This window comes from Akebia trifoliata, chromosome 16, assembly GCF_017979445.1.
Source record: "Akebia trifoliata isolate Shusen 1 chromosome 16, ASM1797944v1, whole genome shotgun sequence".
NCBI classification, from domain to species: Eukaryota; Viridiplantae; Streptophyta; class Magnoliopsida; order Ranunculales; family Lardizabalaceae; genus Akebia; species Akebia trifoliata.
In genome coordinates this window covers 676,021-699,318 of record NC_141390.1, presented here as the reverse complement: position 1 = coordinate 699,318, position 23,298 = coordinate 676,021, and the positions used below count along the sequence as shown (strand labels likewise).

The window sequence follows — 23,298 nt, the reverse complement described above, 5'->3', positions numbered from 1 at the left end:
TTTGTAGGCACTTCAAAAAGCCTATTCATTCTATGATTCAAAAAGTTAGAGTCTCGTTTCTCGGACTCGAACTTAGGTTTGTAGGCACTTCAAAAAGCCTATTCATTCTACGATTCAAAAAATTGGAGTCTCATTTCTCAGACTCGAACTTACTAAGTCACGTTTCTCGGGATTAGTTTATAGGAACTTAAACAATCCTATTAATTGATTCTATGATTCAAAATCGAGCTCAAAGTTTGAAAGATCAGGCCTTTATTAGCTTATCATGTATTTGGATTCATAATTATCATTGACTTCATCGGACTTTTAAATAAGATTTTCATTTTTATCATGTGATTAAGAACAAAACTTTGGAATTAAATGACTTTCAAAAATGCCCCTAGTTTCAAGGTTGGCTTTAATTGGAACTTGACTACGAGACTGATAGAATGGATTACGCTTGAAAAATATGAACTCTGATGTATGACAGATAGAAGAACTAACATTCTCTTAAATTTAAGATTCTTAAGATTATTATATGTGCAATAAAGAATTGATCATTATTTTTGAGAAATACTTGAGCTGGACTTAAAAATCTTGATAAATATTAGAATAGGAGATCTTTCTCTTCAAAGTGGTTGATGATTCTACATCTTCCAGTAGGGAACACTTGAACAAGTAAACATACTGTTGAAGATCCTACAATGTTCAAAATGACTTCTGATTTTTTTGACTTCAACATTGTCTTCGTCGGATGTGAGCTCTTGGTTGAAAAATGAATATTGTGGCTTGAATGGTTCTGCATTTTCTAGCTTCTGCACAACAGCTTCCTTCTGAATTTTTCTTCTTGATGGGACATTTCCTTCCATTGGTGATGCCCTAATTTTTGCCTAGATCGCCTCTTCAGGTTTTCAATCTAGCGGACTTTGTTTTTCTTTTTCAGATGATGCCTTGATTTTTGCCTAGGTCGCCTTTTCAGGTTTTCAACCTAGCAGGCCTTCTTTTTTTTATGATTATACCCTAAATTTTGCCTAAGTCGCCTTTTCGGGTTTTCGACTTAGCGGGCTTCTCTTTTTTCTTGATGATTTTGAATAACCAACTTGACAACTTCTTGGTTCCCTAGACCTTAACTGAGTCAATTAGCATTCAGGAGGACTTAATAGGTGGGCTTAGGATATGATTTAGAAAGAAAAGATATAAGGCTCAACTTCCCAAAATGCCCCTAGTTTGATATTCTCTCTTTTCTGTTAATTATTTTGATTTTTTCTAAATGCCCCTAGTTTGACATTTTTTTTTATCAATTCTTTTAATTTTTTTTTAATGCCCCTAGTTTGGCATTCTTTTCTTTTGAACATTTCAATAGGGGATTTTTCTTTTGGATGACACTTTCCTTAAGAGAATACATTTTTCTTTTAATGACCGGGCCTGAAGTAACTTCTCAGGTTGCCTACGTACCCCAAATATCTCTTTTTTTCTTTTTGGGATCAGGTCAAAACGTAGTTCATAACTAGATTCCCTCCCAAGGTTGGTTGGCGTGGTTTAGAAAGAAGAGGCTATTGATTTTATTTTTCAAGGCTGCGAGGGGCTAAAGAAGGTTGTCTTTTTCTTGGTAAGACAGGAAAATGGTTCGACCAATGAAGGCCTCCTTTTGTGAAATACTAGTCAATTTGGTCAAGGTTTTAGAAACTCAATGTCTTGATTGCTCTATCGAGTAAGGTCTTCTTTTGAAATGAGTCTTCAATCTTCTTCTGAGAATGAATAATCTTCAGTCTTTTTCTGATAAAGAGAAATCTTTAGTCTTCTTTTACAAAGTTGAGTGTGATTGACTTCTTTGTATTTGACGTTGACTTGTTCAACATTTTCCAAACTTCAAAAAAAATCTTATATTCTTTTGCGAATGAGAACTCTTCTTTCTTTTAAGTGAGAAACATGGTAGATCCACTTGTAAGTCTTAGCATCTTTGTTGATGCTTTCAGCTATATCATCTTTGACCGATAATCTTTGACTTTGAAATCACTCTTGACTTGATCTATGTTTTTGTGTAATTCATCCATATATCCTTATGAGATCATGCAAGAAATATTGTTGAATTTCTCAAATAAGTTTACTATTCTCTCATGTTCTCTTGAGGATAATGTATCACCAATTTGCACTTCTTGAGTGTACTATTTAATTCCAATATTTATCAAATTTGGTTAGTGAGCTTTAAGTCATTTCTCATGTTAGATATTATGCTCAAATCATTATTACACGTATGATAATCAGAAGCTTCTATATTTTATTGGAATTGAAAAACATTGATTGACAAACTCGACTACTGGATTTAAAGACTGACAAAAACTGGATTGAAACTCAAAGAAAACTCAGGGACAATTATCTACAAAGAGAGAAGGTCCTTCTGGGTGGATGGACTACTTGGACTTAACACTGGTACTTTGACTAGATAACTCTTTTGACGGATCCAAAATGACACAGATGAGGATTTAGAACATTTAGGGGCACCTAAGATTAATCATTGATTCTGAAGGTTTCACTCTTAACCACATGATTAAAATTTTGATATAAATTAGCCTCTGGCGGAAAATCGAATCTAAATGCACCATAAGTCTATAGTGACCAAGAAAGTGAGAAAGGTTAGATGCGGGTCTACCCCTGATTGGGATTGAACCTTTGATCAGATAAATTAATTTGATCTTAAGATCGAATCTTTCTAGATAAAGTGGTCTGGATCTTTAAAAGTGAAACCAATTAGTCCAACTGATTTGGTATCGATCAGTTTGATCCATTTGTCCATTGGGTCAACTGGTTTAAGTGGTTCAAATTAATCGGTACATTTCACCGATTGGGTCGGACCGATATTGTGGGTTTTGTTTGATTATTCTGGATCGGTCTGCCCACCTACCTGTTGGTTGGATTGAATAAAGCAACCCAGGAACACCCATAGTCAATTCGGGTCGTGACCTATAGGAATGCTTCTAGACTCTAGGTTTACTACGTGCAATGCAATTTTATCTAGCCACCCTTGCCCAAACACACCTATATACCTTTCGATACGTGGTGATTTGGTTTGATATACCGTATAGGTGATAATCTAAAACCTCAATTCACTTCTCTGAAGCCAAAAACAGCCAGTTTGATCTCCAGTTGAGAGGTGGCGCACAATGCTGAGCAAGGGCCCACTTAAATACCTCTCGTCTAGAATAGACGTAGTCTATCCCTCTCGTACAGTAGGGTACAGCGGGGCAAGAACTTGCTTAGGCACCGGTTTTGACCAAGAAGTGCAATTGATATACTTAGATTATATTTTATACCTATGGGTATGAGTCAAGAGTTGTAGTTTTCATAAATGGTTTGGCATCCCACGAGGGGATCGATCACGTACTAGTACTACGTTGGCAATCGGGACATGTGACTGTGTGGCTTACAATAGGTCAAAGGCTCAGGTCGCCCCAGCCTGGGTGCATCAACATACTTCTCAGAATCACCTGATCAGATGGTATTGATGCCCCCAGTTTGATATACCCTAAGGTACGTGACTGGAGTTGTGGGTTTCATGAATGACGTCGCATCTCCGAAGAGACCGGGCCACGCACTAGTGCCACGTTGGCTAAATGGGACGTATAAGTGAGTAAAACGGTAAACGTGCATGTGGTGTGTGCAAAATAGGGTGGGGTGTGCCCGGGGCCTTTTCAAACAAATGGGCCCATGGCCTAATCAAACCAATCATTGAATTATATGGATATTTAACATGAACACAATTCCAATCACATAAACATTTAATCTTGATCAACATCAATCATGTATTTCAAGCAAGATCATGGTAAATTAATCAATAAATATGGCATATGATAATGATCAAACAAACATTGCAATAGGCATAATTTTTATAATTTTTAAGGTCCAATCAATGATCACTTTTGGGTGATCCAAAATAAATCGAGATTCCAATAGGTGTTACATTGATGATAGAATGACAATGGTTGAGATGAGCTCACTCTCAAGAACATTAATTGTGCCAACATTAGATAAATTCAGATTTTCTGTAAATTAGGAAAATACAATCTGAACTTGCATCGATGATATCTAAGGCTCCCGATAGCGAAATTGAGTGAACTCAAGTTCTAAATTAATCTACTCGATGAGATCTACATTTTATTAAAGGTGTTCAGACTTAGTTCTCACCAGAATGTTCTGTAAAAACGTTTTAACGTTGCTGTCCCAACTTTCATTCAGAAAAAATTTCAGATTTACAGATTGAACTTGCATCGATGATATCTAAGGCTTCCGATAACGAAATTGAGTGAACTCAAGTTCTAAATTAATCTACTCGATGAGATTTACGTTTTATTAATAGGTTCCCAGATTTAATTCTCACTAGAATGTTCTGTAAAAAAGTTTTAACATTGCTGTCCCAACTTTCATTCAGAAATAATTCCAGATTTACAGATTGAACTTGCATCGATGATATCTAAGGCTTCTGATAACGAAATTGAGTGAACTCAAGTTCTAAATTAATCTACTTGATGAGATATACGTTTTATTAAGAGGTTCCCAGACTTAATTCTCACTAGAATGTTCTGTAAAAAAATTTTAACGTTGCTGTCCCAACTTTCATTCAGAAATAATTCCAAATTTACAGATTGAACTTGCATCGATGATATCTAAGGCTTCCGATAACGAAATTGAGTGAACTCAGATTCTAAATTAATCTACTCGACGAGATCTATGTTTTATTAATAGGCTCTCAGACTTAATTCTCACTAGAATATTCTCTAAAAACGTTTTAATATTTCTGTCCAACCTTCATCATTCCATCAATTTGAATCTTTCATTATTTATGGGTCATCAAAAAGTGATCCTTAATTGAAAAAAAAAATGCAATACCCAAAATCATCTACAATCAAGACAAAAAAAATAAATAAACAGAAAAAATAAATAAAATAAATCCAACTAAATAATAAAAAAAACTAGGTCATCTTGACAATGCTCCCATACTTGGGGTTTTTCAAGTTTGATCCTCAATAGTCCCCAGCAGAGTCGCCACTGAAAGCGCCCTCGATCCGCGGGGTGCGCGGATCCGCTTTTGACCCTTGAGGTTTGGGAGTCGCCACCTAGTTATTGTGGTCTAGGAACCAAACTGACTCTAACATGGATAAAAGGAACTAATCTACCATAAAAAATCTGAATTCGGGGATCAAGTTACGGGGTTGGAAGGTGTTAGGCACCAACCCCGCCCGGCCAAAGCCGGTCTCTACTAAATTCCCAAGTAAATTACATTGCTAAAACCTAGATAAAAAATAAATAAAAATAAAAATTTACCTTTCCGATGGCAAGGATTTGGTTCCCTCAGATCTGACAAAAAGAGCTCATTGTACCGTGCTCCCTTGCTTCGTTCTGTTTCCGGATTTGACTTCGGATTTCCGAGGCAAGGTATCTCCTTGTTTTTGAATCTGAACTCTTCAAGTTTATTGCGGATTTGGGAGTGTTTTTAGAAGGCTTTTGGGTGTTTTCTAGACTAAAATTGAAGGAGGGATGTTAGTTAAGGAGTTGGGGCTCCAAAACTAGGGTTTATGGGGGGCTAGGGGAGCTTCTAGACCTACTTCTCTTAAGGTTTATGATTTTATACGAAAATAGAGTGTGAGCACCTCTATTTATAGATGTTTTTTAGGGTTGATTTGGATAGAGTTAGTGTTTAATTAGAGATCTTTCAATTAGAGTTGTGTTTTAATTAAAATTGTCTTAGGTAGAATTGTGTTTTAATTAGAATTGTTTTAGGTAGAATTGTGTTTTAATTAGAATTGTTTTAGGTAGAATTGTTTTTAAGTTAGAACTCTATTAGATAGAGTTATTATTTAATTAGAATTCTATTATGACTTTTGGTCTTATTTGATTGACTTTTAATGTTTTGACTTTAGTCTTAATTGATTGACTTTTAATATTTTGACTTCAGTCTTGCTTAATTGACTTTAATTTTGACTTTAGTCTCACTTGATTGACTTTAATACCTTGACTTTAGTCTTGCTTGATTTACTTTTAATTTTTGGAGAACCCCCTTCCATTATTACTTTAATTCTTTGGACCCCCAAATGGAGGGGTCCTTAAAGAAATATCCCACGAACCCTCAACAATTTTGCCTGAGAGTCCGATTAATCGATTTTTTAGGTTCAAAATTTTAAATTAATTTCATTAATGTTTCACTTTAATTATTTAATGTTTTATTTATTAATTTCGAATTTTTTAATTATGAAAATTGTGAAATTACCGTTTTACCCCCGGAAATGACTTTTCACGTTTTAAGTCGGTTTTTAATGTTCTAGGATGTTTTAGAATCGATTTTTCGTAAGGAATTCAATGAGAATGTTGGTTTGTGTCATTTATGAAAATTTTTATGTGAAATGATTGTGAACTTTATGAGGGGCATTTTCGTAATTTTGTCAAATTCTGTTAAAATTGGTGAAATGATTTATTTGGTTCCGATTTGTCATTTTATGTGTTCGAATGGATTTTCCTAAGCGTAACGTAGGCTCTAGGGTTGTTTTGAGGTTAGGGGTATTTTGATAATTTGATAATTTTTTAATGATTTTTATCAAGTTAATTGGAAACTTGATAAAATAAAAAATTATTATTAGAAAATTTCTAGCATTCCCACTAATTTATGACAAAATGAGGTATTTAGAGAATATTGTACCTTCAACTCCCAAAGAAAATAAATAAATAATTTAAAATTAAAACTGGCTTTTTTTCCTCTCAAAGGAAAAAATAGATCACTAAAATTGTTGCATTGTATTTGAAAAATGATAAGGATTCCTTAACTTGGATAAAAATGACTAAGAGAAAAAACACAAAATTTTGATTAAGTTAGACAGCATCAAGGAACTAATTTTGCAAAGTTGTATGGGTCTTGGTTATTCTATTTTTCAGTTGTTCCTAACAAAATATGGAAAAAAAAAAAGGTGATTAATTTAGAGATACTCTTGTGTTTTCAAACTAATGGCATGTCCTTTGGCGTGCGTTTATTTTTCTCTGATGTTCATTTGAATTATCTAAATACGCTCATCTTCCTTCTCAAACCAAAAAAAAAAAAAAATCTCTTGATTTTCTATTAAAATCAGTCATCAAAAAGCCTCTTAATTTTCTATCGTAACTAATCATTGGCAACATTTTTTTCAACCGACATATTCAATCTTACAGTATTAGTTTCTTCAACCTTCAAACCTCAAGAGTAAAGTAAAACTTTCGAAAAAGTAGAAGAATGGTTTTTTAAGTTTTTTTTTTTAAAACACCAATGATTTATATATGATATTGAGAATAAAGTTGAGTAGATTAGAAATAATTTAACCAAGAAATTAACAGCTTAACGATACTAGATTTTGGGGTGAACTTATCTTTCATCTTAAGATTTTATCTCCTTCAACCTTCAAGTCTCAAGACCAATGATTTAAAAAAAAGTAGAAAATGGAATTTTTGGTAGAAAGATCAAGGGTTTTCTACAAAATATTGAATATAATGGATTGAAAAGAATTTTGAAAAAAAAAAAAAGTAGTACTTTACCCTAAAAATTGACAGATTTCCTAGAGGTTGAAGAAAAGGGCAATTGTGTCATTTCATGTTAGTTTTCATACAAAACCTAGGTCAAGGGGGTATATCATCATTTTTAAACATAGGGGTTTTCTCTAATATCGATCAAAACACAGAAGGGTTTATCTAAATCACCCAAAAGAAATTAAAAGAATGAGCAGGTCACGTGCATGGCACATGAGACAGTACAACTCATAAGGTCATCACGAGCAGGTCTGACTGATCAAGAAAACGACACGTGTCAGTCATTGGTCATCGTGCCAGCTATTTTACTGACAGAGAGAATTTAATCTGAAAGGAAAAGGCGTAAAGCCAGTAAAAAAAAGAAGAAGGAAATCAAATCTTTTCCCCACACCGACAGTAAAATTGCTATTATGCGCTCATTTTTTCTAAAAAGCGCCTTAAAAGTAAATCTAAAACACACTGTAAATGCTATTATGCGCTCGCTTTTCTAAAAGTAGCCTTGAAAGTGCTTCCTAAAGGCATTAACAAACAGGAAGCATTTGTTTCACCGACACTTTTTTTTGTCTTTTTGTATCTCAATCTCCAGCTGGATATGACCGTTGATTTTACCAGAGCCTAAATTTACTAAAATACCCATATACTACTTTATACTATGTCCTATTTTTTTCCCCCTTAAATAAGGGTGTTTTGGGAAAATATTATAAGAGGCTCATTTTCACATACTGAGTTTACTATGAAAGAAGACTTTTTAACCCTAAAAGTCAAAATTTTGATCAAAACGTCTCAAAAATGCCACGTAGCATATCTTGGGCCCACTTAGTACATCAGATGATTTTGTACATCAATCAGTCCAACTACAGTACAAAATCATCTCAATTGGAAGTAGCGGTGGTCTTTATCACATTTGTACATAAAGTCATATAAATGCTTAAAAGCATCCACTAATTCCTTTTAAAAAGAGTGCTCCATGTAACATTTTAATTAGGGGGTGCAACTTGATTCAGTTTGGAGCAAAATCGAAATCGAATCTATTTTGTTTGATTCCATTGAACAAGAATCAGAATCGAATTGAATTGTCCATAGAATCGAATCAAATCAAACAGAATTAAGATCGATTTTGGTTCAATTGGATTCTATGGATTGCAAATATCCTATAAACTTGCTTGGAAGCAACATATATTATAATAAAAAATAAAGAAATATCCTCAATTTTCTTTCATGATTCAATCCATAATTAATTTATATATTTATTTATATTTTAAAAGGGTATGATTCTCGATTTGGTTTGATTCTATGCAAGTCTTGAATTGAGAATCGAATCAAAGTGATCGATCTACATTTTCTTAATTTAGAATCAAGCTGCAACTTATTCTAAACTGAACTGAACCAAACCAAACCAATCCTAACAATTTGTCTGATTCAATTCTCGATTTGAACCAGACCAAGTTGAACCCTTTGTTTTAATGGAGTATGTATCAAACATTTGATAAATATAAGTGTATACATTGTTTAGACAAAAGTATACCACATGAATCACCCAAGATGTCAATGGGTTGGTTTGATTCCCATAGAAATTAGAACCAAAACCAAAATCATTAATTTTTCTCGAATTTAATTCTAAATCAATGGAATTAAAGTCATAACCATCAAGAAAATTCTCTTAAAATATTTTTGATTCCAACTAAGCTAGGTGGCACCTGCAATCAATATTAGAGATACCTCCCTTGTAAATTCATGACAAGCCCCTTGACCTAAGTCTTCTAAAAAATACATGTAAATGACTTAAAGGCCCTCATCTTCAACCCTCTAATAGTAGATTTTCTCTCAAAATAATTCATCTTCAACCTTGATTTTTACCTTAATATTTTATCTTTTTCAACTTTCAAACTTTAAGAACTAGATATGATTTTTGAAAAAGTAGAATAATGAATTTTTTAGTTTAAAAAAAAAATGTATACAAGACACTGAAAACAAGATTTAATATGTTAAAAATAATTTCTTATCGAGATTAATAGTTAGAAGATAACGGATTTTTAATATAAAGTTGTTCACTCTTATTTTCAATCTTCATTCATAAAGAACAATATAGAATTTTTTAAGAAGTAGAAGATAATAGAATTTTGGAAGAAAAATAAAGAATTTTTTTACCTTTTATATTTACAACTAGAAGATGACAGATTTTATGAGAGAAAAAATCAATTGATTTTTAGGCTAAAAGTTGAAGTGAGGGCATTTAGACCATTTAAGTTAGTCTCCTGTAAAAGACTCAGGTCAAGATTTTGACATCAATTTGAAAACAAAGGGGTATCTCTAATATTTACAAAAAGGTGAGGGGCTTCGCATCATAGTAGTGGTGTGATATGGCAAAAATCAAAATTTTGAAGAAACCCTCTTTCTAGGATTACACGTGGCGTATTAAGAGGAGGTATCCCAAATATTTATAAGTAGGTATGTGAATTAAATACTAAAAGACACGTGTCATAGTACGAATCAGGTTATTACCAAATTTGATGCGGACTGCTCCGCTTCAAAGTGGAACTCGGTGTGATACAGCCCCTCTGTCCTTTATGTCAGACTCGCTACGTATATATTTCTCTTTATTTTAAGAGTTGGACTAGCCTTACTAACATAGTGAGGAAAAAATATTTACTAAGACTCATCCTACATTAAACATACATAGAGATTCGTAAAAGATACTTCGAGATTTTCATCACTATCGTAGTAAGGAAAGGTTTTTTTATTATATCTTAATAAAGAGGATAATTTGTCTAGAGCTACAGTCCAGACTCCTGATCTCTTTCCAAGATTGAGTGTTTGAAAATTTCACTATGTTAGGAATCTGCAACGTTGGATACATACTTTGCTGACGTGTATGACGGTACTATTATTCTAAATAAATTATTTAATTTTTGATAATTGGGTCCACTTGGCATAATCATCGAAAATATTCTAGTGATACTTTTTTGTGGAAATCCCTAGGAGTATTTTCTCTACATCTAAGTAGTGTTTTAGAATCTAAACCAAACCAATGGTACAATCCATGGCTTCAAAACTCGTCCGGAGACTCAGACGTATCGTCTGATTCATCTCGATATCAGGCATGAATAAGACGAATGCACAGGTCAATTTTTAGAATGGGATTTAATATCCCACGTTTCATTTTTTGAAAATTTTGAATGAGACATCTATAATGTATCGAAAAACTCGTCTGAGATGACTTGGTATTAGGTATGGACAAGACGAGACACGAAACCAAGTTTTAAAACCATGGTCCAATCAAGTTTCTTAAAATCGATTAGGTTAATGAAGGTTTTTGTGAGAATTTTTTTTCTTATAATAAGCGGTGATAATTTAGGAGAAGAGCATATAGATTTCGATTTTTTTAAAGTAAATTTTAAGTTGGTCCAATCAAACTAAACCAAATTGTGATTGCATTCCAAACAAATTGAAAAAATTTATGTTTAATTATTGGTACAATTTTTAAATGGAAAAATTACTTAAAGGACTATGAAGGGATTTCTTTCTAATTAGTCCTTAAGTTCTAGGACTTCTTTTAATAGTCCATGTATCAAAACTTTTATTTCTAATCAATCTTAAACATATCTTTTACGATTGAAATGTTGAAATTGTCCTAATCATTTGAACTCACCATTTTCTTCCAAAAAAATTGGATTTCCAACATTCTATTTAAGTTTCATAGATTCCATTCCAATGGAAAAGATATGAGAAGAAAGTAGAAGTCATTTTCAAGTATTTTGAAGATGTATGTAAAAAGTTAACATTTTTTTTAATTTTGTGTTTTATTTTTTTATGAAAATCAATTAAGGATGATTCTTTTGATTTGAAATTATCTAAACAAATTATTATGTTTTTATCTTTCCATGTATTTTAGTAGAAAAGACTCAAAAAATAAAAATGATAAGTTTTACCAGCGTCAAGCTCACTACTTCTTATTTTCAAGTTAACATTTTTATTGTAGAGTTCGACGTTTAAAAAAAAAAAAATTGTCGAACTCAACAATAAAAATTGGTGAGTTCAACAATAAAAATATTGAACTCGATGATAAATAAAAATTGGTGAGCTCGACAATAAAATTGTTGAATTCGACGATAAACAAAAATTGGTGAGCTCAACACAACATAATTTTCTTTTTAATCCCAGCTTCGTTTTTCATTTTTTGTTATAAATCGTTGGAATAAATTAAAAAACACATCTAAACGTTCACAATTAGAAATAGATCATTTTCATTTATCATTCACGATAAAAAAAAAATCGTTGAAAATTATTGGAATTATCATTGGACAACCCAAGTATGTGAAAAAGATGAATTTGGGCATTTCAAAAACATTATAAGCTAAAATGAGATTGAGGGACCATTAAGAAATAAAAAGTTTAATAAAATGGACTTTCAAGCAACCACCCAAAACTCAAAGGCTAATTAGAAAAAAATATCCCTCTGCTAGGTCTGTAAGAAAATTTTCTATTTTTAAAACTTTAATCTCAAAACAAGTCTATCTTTCTTTCCTATTGATAAAGGGTAAATTACACATTGACGCCATGTAGTTTGTCTTAATTCCATTTTGAGGCCCTAATGTTTGATAATTACACTTTCCCACTTCCGTGAAATTGCCGACAATTTAATAGTTAAATTCCTTTTGTAAGACCATTTTGCCCTTTTCAAAATGTTATTATTTTTTATAAATAAAAATATGTAAGGGAAAAAATAAGTTCAATGAATGCCTAAGCGGGGCATTTTAATTATTGTTTTAAAATTTATTTTTTCTAATAAAAATAACATAAATAAGAGGGTAAAATAGTAAAATAACATCTAAATTTTAACCCTGTCAATGAAAGCGAAGGTGAGTGCAATTATCAAAATGTTAAGGGGTCAAAATGAAATATTGTCAAATTATAAGGGCTTAAAGTGTAATTTAGCCATTTATAAATTTAGTCATTCTTTTAATGTAATCCAAATTTTAAGAGGCATTTTATAGTAAAGAACTTGTGTGATAGGTTCTCTCCAATGTTAGTGCAAATATTGCAAGAGCACGATATAATTTTTTTTTTTTTTCAATAACATATTCCTCTTTTCAAATAAATTGAGAGGTATCTACTTTTTTAACAAAACATAGTGAACTATGTGCCTTAAAAGGACTTTCCTATTACCTAATCTTCTCCTCCTTCACCAATTTTTTCTCTACAAAAAGGGGGAGAGAGAGGAGATAGTAGAAGGAGAGATTTATCTTGAGAGATTTAGATCACAAAGATAGAGAAAAAAAAGTAAAAGAGGTGGGAGAGAAATAGAAAATGTGATATTTAGACCAAAAAGAGAGAGAATGGAGAGTTAATTAAAGGGGATAGGAAAAGATAGCATAAAAGGTAGAGAAAAGACATAGAATGAAAAAAAAAAATTCAAATTATGATGTGTCATAATATTGTTTGGTGTACTAAAAATAATTTAATTAATTGGATCAACTAAAAAATAAGGTCATGGTCTTAAACAAGGTTTGAAAACGCTTTCATATAATAAAGGACTTGTGTGATAAGTTATTGTTGTGCTACGCGTGGTAATTATGATGAATAATACGAAAAAGAGAAAAATAAGAAAGAAATAAAAACACACAGATTTAATGTAGTTTGGCAGTATGCCTACATCCACAAGAGCGAAGAGCTGAATTTTCACTATATGTCAAATTAGGGTTACATCATATAAATTTATAGTAAATCCTAGTCGTACAATAGGTATTAGAAAATTTCAATAATACCCTTGTACCGTACCGCGAGGGTGTTGCCCTCGTACCCCGCAACCTATTAATTGTCTCCAACAATCCCAAAACAAATGTCGTCGTTCCACTTGGAACACAACACTCCCCCTTCTCTCCACTCCACCATCTGCATGCTTTCTCTATATACATGTTCTACTCAATATGAGTCACATACTACAACAGTTATATTCAAATTCACTGCAAATATTGCAAACATGAATAATAATTCAATTATGCCTTCTTCTTTTCAAATAAAATGAAAAGCATATACTTTCTCTAAGATAACACAGTAAATTACAGGACTTGAAGGATATTTCAATTACCTAATCTTCTTTTAAGCCTCTCCTCCTTCACTCCTTTTTCGAAAGAAGAGAAAGTAAGACATATGACAGAGATTTATCATGGGAGATTTGGAGAGCAAAGGTATAAATAAGCAAAATGTAGGAGAGAAGTAGAAAGTGACCGGTAGAGAAAAGAGAGTTAATTAAAGGGGGTAAGGAAAGATGAAGGGTAAAGAGGGCATGAAAGAGAGCAAAAAGAAAGATAAAAGACATAGAAAGAAAATAAATAAATAATAAAAATTCAAATTATGACGTGTCATAACATCAATTGATGTGCTACACATAATTTCATTAATTGGTTCTAATAAAAATAGAGAGATTTATTAGACTAATCTCACGATTGCATTTTTTTATATACAAAAACTCACTTGAAGTTCTAACAACTCTAAGTGAATCTTAGTTTATCAAGTTTGTTACTCAACAAACCCTAGAGTGAGAATCACATTCTTTTAAAAGATTACATACCTATGTTACTCTCATTCTTTAAATAAAATACTTTTATTCTATCTCTCGTCCTCTTAACAATTATTATCGCTCTCAAAATCATCATCATTGGGCCCATATGGCCACATTGGCAACAATGCAACACCACAACTTTCTATTCATGATAATACTCATATTAAAATATATATATATAATATTTTTGAGTCTGATTCATGATTTTAGTGAAGAATAGATGTTGAGAAGAGAGACAATATAATATGTATTTGATTTAAATGATTAAGAATATTATAGATATTTAATCTTTTTAAAGGATGTGGGTCCAACTTTAAGATTTGTTGAATAACAAACTTGATAAAGTAAAGTTCCTTTGGAGTTTTCAAAACTTCAAGAAAGTTTTAGTAATAAAAAGTAAGGACTGATCTCAAAAAATGTTTTAGGTTGACCATCAAATGAGTGATTGAAATGGAAAAATAATCCTAACGACTCTTTTTACGAATAAATCTCTAAGAAATATAAATTGTTCCCTAAAAAACTTGTATTTTCTTCTTAAATTAAAAATGTGTTTGATGTCTGATTTCAAATGGTTTTAAAATTAGAAGATGCTGTAAAAAAAAGGTTGGTGTGGCATTATAAGTTCTCAAAATAAATGAAATAAGAGTTTGGTAAGAAGTACCTGTCCCCCATGTGGGTCATGCCAAATATACATAGAATAATTTTCTGACCCATTGAACAAAATTAACATGATTCATGCCTTTAAGCCATTTTCCTCTATTGCTTCTCATACTGGTTTTTGATCAACAATGCTCATATTTGGAAAGATCAGCCTTGAAGGATTTGTGAGTCCCTCAAGTTTTCTTCTTGTGTTGTGAGATTTGATTACACAAAAAAAAGTGGGTGGTTTAAACTTTACTCCTTTGTGATATTTGTAGATATTTAGCCTTACCTCCTCTTCTTTCAAATTAATGACATACCCTTGACTTTTGTATAATTTGATAAATTAATAAAATAATTTAAATCCACTCATCTTCAACCTTTAGGAATAAATTTTTTATTTTTATCTAGAAATCCATTATATGCAATCATTGGTGTAAAATTATTATTCTTGCCATATTCCACCTCTTTCAATTTTCAAATCTCAAGAGCACGATAGATTTTTTTCTTTTTTTATTTTATGGGAGTTAACGATTAAAACAATTTGATATACTCATGACCTTAGTCTTCTTTAAGAGATTAACAGAGAACGCTTAGAATATCACATTTGACAACCTATAATCAAATATCATATTTTTACTCCTTAAAATCACTCATCTTCGATTTATAAGGTATAATTTTAACTCTAATTTTCAATTTGAAGATATTTTATTTGTTTCAATCTCATAAGCAAGATAGAACTTTTGGAGACGTAATAATCGATGAATTTTGGGTAGCACACCAAAATGATGAAAAGTAATTTATGTTTGAGATTGAATATATTGGGGAAAAAATCAAAAAGAATTTTGAACTAAAAAAGATGAGGGTATTTAGACCATTTTATAATCTTAAAATCATCAATTTTGAAAACACAGGGATCTGTCAAATATTCAGCAAAAGGTTGAGGGAGGAATGTTTAAATAACCCTTTTCCACTGTTAAGTTGGAAAGTACCTCTTTTTCTCTCCTTTTCCCACTCAGCAATACATTACTTACTGTTGTCAGCGTGAGTTGTTTCTTTCTTCTCTTTCTCTCTTCAATATCCAACCCATCACTAGTAATTTTGGTTGTTCCTGTCTCTCTCTCTCTCTCTCTTCCTCCTCAAGAGAGATCCATCAAAGAACAGAGCTTTTTTTTTTTCTCTCTCTTGCACACACACCAAAATGCCCATCAAACTCAAAGATTTTAACCTTTCCTTCTCTCTCTATCAGCCAAAATAGTCCCTTCAAAGCATCACCAAATCTCTCTCTCTCTCTCTCTCAATCTTCCCCTGTAACTTCACCTCATCTCCTCCAGACTACCCATTAAAGAACAAAATCTCCATCTCTCTCTCTCTCTCTTACACACACACACACACAGTCACACAACAAAAATGCCCATCAAACATCTCAACCTCTCTTTCTCTCTCTATCAGCCAAAATAGTCCCTTCAAAGCACCCATCCAACTCTCTCTCTCTCTCTCTCTAACACACAAATCTGAGAGAGTTACTTGAAACTCACACAATGCCCACCTTCTTCATCCTCATCTTCCTTCTGATCTTATCCTACACACCCCACCACTTATCCTACACCCCCATTTCCCACCGTCGGATCCTCCATCAACCCTTCATCCCTCTTCCTTCTTCCAACCCTCCAACCCAACCTCCATCTTCCTCTCCCCAATCTCAACCTCAACAACAAACATCTCCACCAATACCCAAATTCCCATTTTCCTCTTCCACCCCTAACAAACAACCTTTTTTCCCATCTTACCCTTCTCCCCCTCCTCCCACTCCTTCCTCTTCTGCTTCTTCCACCAACACATTCCCTGCCAACATCTCTTCTCTCATCTTCCCTCACACTCCTCACCACAAACCCATTTCTCCTAAACTCGTTGCCACCGCTGTAATCCTCGCTCTCTTCTCTATCTCCTTCATTGCCTCTATAATCCTTCTCCTTTATTACAGAAATCGTCGAAAATTTCCCATTAACAAGACCTCTAGATCAGATAGTCATAGATTGTTCCCAGCCAACACTGCACCCTCTGATGGGCATCTCAAGGTACGAAGTCACGGCGGCGCAACAACAGGCCCAAGTTCTGAATTTCTCTATTTGGGTACATTGGTTAATTCTCGTGGAATCGATTGTGATGGAGTCGATTCTGGAAGTGTTGGCGCTGCTTCGAGTACATCGTCGTATGTAAAATTGGGTTCTCCGGAGCTCCACCCGCTTCCGCCACTCGCCCGAAGTAGTTCTAGGCAGAATTATCGAAATGCTGGAGTGGGTTCTGAAGGAGAAGATGAAGAAGAGGAGTTTTACTCTCCTAGAGGTTCGTCGGGTGGGAGGAAGAGAGTCTTACTGGTACTGGATCTAGCTCTCGAAGAGTGTCTGCAGCCGTGGGTATGGAGAATTTCGAGAGTAGGAGCTCGAATTCGAGTGATCCTTCGTCCCCAACCTCGAATTTCAATGTGGGGGTGAAGAGTTTCGAGAAAAGGAGCTCAAATTCGAGTGATCGGTCGTCCCCAACTTCTAATTCGGCTTTGGGAGCGAAGAAGTTTGAGAGTAGGAGTTCGAATTCGAGTAATTCTTCGTGCCCAACTTCGAATTCAGCTTCTCCAACTAGCTTGAGTCCTAGAAGCTTAAAATCTAAGAAATTTCCAGATTCTGTTGTCAAGCTGCCTCCACCACCGCCACCCCTACCTCGTCCAATGACCCCATCGCCTCCGAAGAGAAAACCCACTTCACCATCTCCACCTTCTTCACCCCCTGAAAGAGATTTGGAAAAAAACCCACATTCACCATCAAGACTTTCAAATGTTTCTGGCCAAAATCAGGATTCTTTTGCAAGAAATATTGGTGTTTCTAGGAATACAATTTCCTTCCCACCACCACCAACAAGGCCCCCTCCTCCTCCCCCTCCACTCCCCAAATTCTGGGAAAATCCAAATCCTTTTATGCAGGTCCAGGAGCTTACCATTTCTAGGCCATCGGTTCTAATTACTCCATCGAGACCTGTAGCGTTCAATAATTCTTCGAATGAGGTTTCTCCAGCTGAATTTTCACAGAATCTTGAGGAGACCCCGAAACCAAAGTTGAAGCCTTTACATTGGGATAAGGTCAGAGCAAGCTCTGATAGAGCAATGGTGTGGGATCAACTGAAATCGAGCTCTTTCCAGTAGGATTTTCCATCCCCTTTAATTGATTTCTTCCTATTTTGGATTGAATTATGTGGTCTCTTGTATAAGAATGTCGAATTTGGTTGATTGCAGATTGAACGAGGAGATGATCGAGACATTATTCGTTGTGAATGGCACAAGTATGACACCAAAAGAAACTACTTGGCGCCCTGTTCTTCCACCACCAAACCAAGAGAATAGGGTTCTCGATCCGAAGAAATCGCAGAATATCGCAATTTTGTTGAGGGCTCTCAATGTGACTATCGAGGAAGTCTGTGAAGCGCTTTTGGAAGGTAACAGCTTGATTACTTGCTTTCTGTTTTCTACTAAATGCTGGCCTGAGTTTTGTTTTTTGAATTCTCCATGTAAATGAGCCATGAAAAGTTTGCCTTGCGCATTAAAGTTATAATTTTTGGTGTTTGAATGGTATTGTATTCTTTCTTATATCTGTACTAAATGGTAGCATGTGCTTTTGAAGACTACGTAATAAAAATGATATTTTTGTAATTTTGAAAATTAACCAACGCGATTATAGGGCAGTGGGTTGCAATTTTCTTGGTTTTTGACCAAAATGACACTAATTGTATAAGTTTAATGTAAAGATGGGGGCATTTGTGAGATCCAAATGTTGGTGTCGAACGACTTCTACTCGGTGTTCTCTCATTATAGTAGTAAAGATGCATTGAGTTCATGATCAACATTCTAGAGCTTTTCGGCTTTGAATCAGTAGAATGGAATTACTAATAGTACAAGTTGTCTTAGAGTTGGTCTTGATGAGTTCATGATCAACATTCTAGAGCTTTTCGGCTTTGAATCGGTAGAATGGAACTACTATAGTACAAGTTGTCTTAGAGTTGGTCTTGATGAAGTTATGCTAGTGGCAATGTGGCTACTTCAAAAGAATATTCTGGCTATTAAGGAAGGTTCATTGACATAATGTCTTAAGGACGATATGTGTCGTTCGATCATAAATTAATTCAAGTGCATTCAACTTCTCTTGTCGGTACATGAGCTTGATGCTTATTTCTTAGATTGGTGGATTAAATTGTACCTTTTTCATCTATTTGGTCAATCCTTTGAAATTTAAGGGGAAGAATAGTTCTTCAAATTTTTAGTAAAATTGCATCCGAAGACACAATATGACTGAAGATGTCCAGTATCCATGTAAAAGTTCTGGTTAAAATGATAGACATGGCCAATTTTAGAAAGGATCCAAGGTCCAAGCTGCCTTTATTTTTATGTTAAAATGGTAAACATGGCCACATAGTGACAATTTTATTGGACAGAATTGGGGACATTTCTAGCATCTATCGCTTTAGGATGCCGGCATTTCCCAATTTACTATGTTTTGTATGGATTTTTACCCTTAAATTTGTATTGAAAACTTTAGTACTTGCAAACAGGTAATTCAGATACATTGGGAACTGAGCTTCTTGAAAGTTTATTGAAGATGGCCCCAACCAAAGAGGAAGAACGCAAACTGAAAGACTACAAAGATGATTCACCTTTTAAGCTTGGTCCCGCTGAGAGATTTCTCAAGGCTTTACTTGATATTCCTTTCGCATTTAAGAGAGTGGATGCAATGCTTTACATAGCCAATTTCGATTCAGAGGTTGAGTACCTCAAAAAGTCATTCGCAACTCTAGAGGTAATCTGTATTCTTCCATTATTTTTTATTGTTCATTTAATTGGATTTTTTGCTTCTGAAAGCTGCGATACTTGTAATTGTGTGTGAGCTAGGGGTGTTATTTCTGAGTACTCTGACACATGTTTTGCATGCCACGACAAAACTTGAACAACAAACACATGAAGGCACGCACCACCTCCAAATAACTCAATTGTCCCTTTACTTTCTCACTATTTTCACTGATTTAAACTTATTTTTGTTCCTCTAACACCATACTTGTAATTTGTGTATGAGGGAGAGTACTCTGACACATGTTTTGCATACCAAGCAAATCGAAAACATACACAAGAAGGGACGCATCACCCAAATAATCGAAAGATTTACTCTCTACTATCCCTATCCTTCTTCACTATTTTCTCTGATTTAAAGTTTAACCACTCATTATTTTTGTTCCTCTACTTATAATTTGTATGTGAGGGAGGGGTGTTATTTCTGAGTATTCTGGCACATGTTTTGCATACCAAAATTGAACAACACACACATGAAGGCACACATCACCTTCAAATAATCGAAAGATTTACTCAACTATCTCTAACCTTCCTCACTATTTTCACCGATTTTAAGTTTTACCCCTCATTATTTTTGTTCCTCTTAACAGAAAGTTTTACCCCTCATCATTGAAGTTTCACCATTTGTGGTTCCTCTCTTTCTGATCCACTGAACTTTAACTCATCATGCAATGAGTTCCCATCTGGGACCACCAAATGGTAAATCTCATTCCCTTGCATGTCCTCCATGGCTACTTGTGTTCCTTGTTGTCTACCTGACTAATATTGGCCTTATTTGTAACTTCAATATTCCAAATGGATCATTTTCTCATAAATCAAGGATAGGGTTCTCTGTAATTAAGGTATGAATGGCCTATTGGACATAGTAGAACGACTTGAAATGCCGATGCCTCTGTAAATTATTGGATAATTTATTATTCTAGATAAAAACAAAAACATTGCTTAGTTACTAGCTATCTAAATAAGATATTTTTGCGAATATATCTAGTATTTTTGTTTTGGCTTGGGCTTCAAGAGGCAAAATCAAAGGGAACCTTTTCTGAACTGGAGTAGGACCATATGTATTTTCGACCTAGGGTTTTGTGTGAGAGTTTTATTGTTTTTTGCGATATGAGGTCTCTGGTGGCCAAGAGAGTTGTAGAGGTTGAGAGCTTGTAATCTTTATTGTTGATATTGGATTGATCTCCTTCTCCTCTGTGGACGTAGGCTATTTGCTGAACCACAGAAATCCTTGTGTTCTGTGTGTTCAATTTTTTTTTTTTTTTTTTTCTCTTTGGCTCTTAAACATGGTAGACTGCCATGTTTGAAGATAGGAGTTCTTTTTTAAGGATTTACCTCTCATATCCTAAATATATTATAGTTCATTATTTGTGAGTATTCATTTGGGGGCCACTCCTCTCACTGTTCTTCCTTTTTTCAGGCAGCGTGTGAGGAACTGAGAAACAATAGGATGTTTATAAAACTTCTCGAAGCCGTGCTCAAGACCTGGTAACCGCATGAACGTTGGGACCAATCGTGGTGACGCTCACGCCTTCAAGCTCGACACACTCCTCAAGCTAGTCGATGTCAAGGGTACTGATGGGAAGACCACATTATTGCATTTCGTCGTGCAAGAAATTATAAGAGCGGAAGGATCTCGTATTTCAGTTTCCAATCAATCCAATTTCCAAAACGACATAGAATTTAGAAAGCTTGGTTTACCCGTTGTTGCCAGTCTAAGTGGGGACCTCACGAACGTGAAGAAAGCCGCTGCAATGGAATCTGATATACTTAGCAATGATGTTTCAAAGCTTGCTAGAGGAATCGGGAATGTTGGGGAGGTTTTGAGATTAAACGAAACAATGGGTTCAAAGGAAAGCAGTAAGAGATTCTCCGATTCGATGAATAATTTCTTGAAGAAGGCCGAGGAGGATATTATAAAAATTCAAGCCCAAGAAACCGTCGCTCTTTCTCTAGTAAAGGAGATTACCGAATATTTCCATGGGAATTCAACTAGAGAAGAAGCTCACCCATTCAGAATCTTCATGGTGGTTAGAGACTTTCTTTCGGTTCTTGATCGTGTTTGTAAAGAAGTTGGGAAGATTAACGAGAGGACGATCGTTAGTTCAGCTCGTCAATTTCCTGTGCCCATAAATCCAACACAACCACCTGTTTTTCCTATATTTCATGCAAAGCCGCAGTATAGTTCATCTGAAGATGAGAGCTCGTCCTCATCATAGTATTCATTTATATAACGTAAAAACTTGGTTCCTTTTTTTGTCAAAACTTGGGGCTGAACGCCTTCGTCTCTTGGGGATCATCGACGTGCATGGTGGGATTTGGCATTTGTGCTTATTATATATATCCATGTAAAAGATTTTGGAGTTGTTTCATCCTATAATATAAATATAAAATACGGAAGAGTAGATTATCTCGGGGACGAACAAGGTGGGGTTGGGGGGGGATTGGTCGGACCCGTTTTGTAAATCTGTTGAAAACTGAATTTAAAGAATGTTGTTCAGTAATACTGTTTGTTTCTCTAGCTGTGATTATAATTTATTTTCTTCTGTGTTAATTGAATATTCTTTTGTTGATTATGGAAATATGCAGTAAACTAATACTAATACATTCTTATTGAGTTGTTAAGACTATGAAATATATATAGAAATGTAAAAGCATTGTTAGGCAATTTTACTTTTGAAACTAAGGATCTGTTTGGTACTCAGTATGGTTGAACTTATTCTATTTTTCACAATTGGTTATGCTAAAAGCATTTGTGATTGAAGTATTTTTTTTCCAAACAATTAAAGATAAATCTAAATACTTAAAATTACTAAATCAAAATTTGGAAAATATCAAAATCTTACTGTTAAATCATTATGAAAAAACAAAAAAAAAAACCTAGACTTACCAATAAGGGGGTAAATCTAATAATACCAATTTTACAGGGGGATGTTTCTAAAATACCCTAAATTTTAAGATATTTTTGTTTATGTAGACTATATTTTTCTACAATAATCTATGTTTATTTTATTTTATTGTTAAAATAATTAATTACCAATTGCCATTAAAATCCCTCAGTAATCAATTATGGAGCAAATAATGGATCACCCAACTCATAAACTATGATGAGAATGATTACCAAATGGCCTCATAACCACATATCTATGACTGATTTGGACAAAAAATCATTATGATGCACCTAATTCTTAAAGAGACCTTACAAACAATTAAAATTATTTTTTGTCCAATTTCTTGCCCTTTTGTCTTCTCCTCATCCAACACCACACTCCGTACCTGAAGATCCCATCACTTTCTAACAAGTGCATTATTGTTTGGGTGAAAATTTTATTAAATACAGAGGGGATTAGTGGGGAGGACAACAAACAAATTGTACCACTTAATATGAAAAAAAAATATATACCTATATGACTATCTTCTTTTCTCAACCCTATGTTTGGCTTTTATTTTTAGATAATATAAAGTAATTTTAGTTCAAAAAATATCTTCTTTTCAAGAGAGCTTAAAGCAAGTCTATGATCATTGGGCAAGAAGAGAGCTCTACGCTTCCCTTGAGAGTCCAAGGGAATAACTGTGAGCTAGCATTGAGAATCCATCCTCACCTTCCTACCGAAATCTCACAAATTATTGTATATCTCCTAAAGAAAACAAGAGGACTAAACATGATTTTAAAACTCAGTTTCGCATC

The 23,298-nt window shown here is 34.0% G+C and overlaps 1 protein-coding gene across 1 annotated transcript; it reads left to right on the top strand.

Annotated features, from left to right (window-relative positions):
- Positions 1-15,840: 15,840 nt before the first annotated feature.
- Positions 15,841-22,169, top strand: LOC147382141 (formin-like protein 1). The gene is given in 6 exon segments (XM_086427581.1): positions 15,841-17,085; positions 17,088-17,914; positions 18,009-18,208; positions 19,319-19,563; positions 21,031-21,096; positions 21,098-22,169. Coding segments are annotated over 6 exon segments (2,892 nt in total). The 5' UTR covers positions 15,841-16,263; the 3' UTR covers positions 21,830-22,169.
- The last annotated feature ends 1,129 nt before the right edge of the window (positions 22,170-23,298 follow it).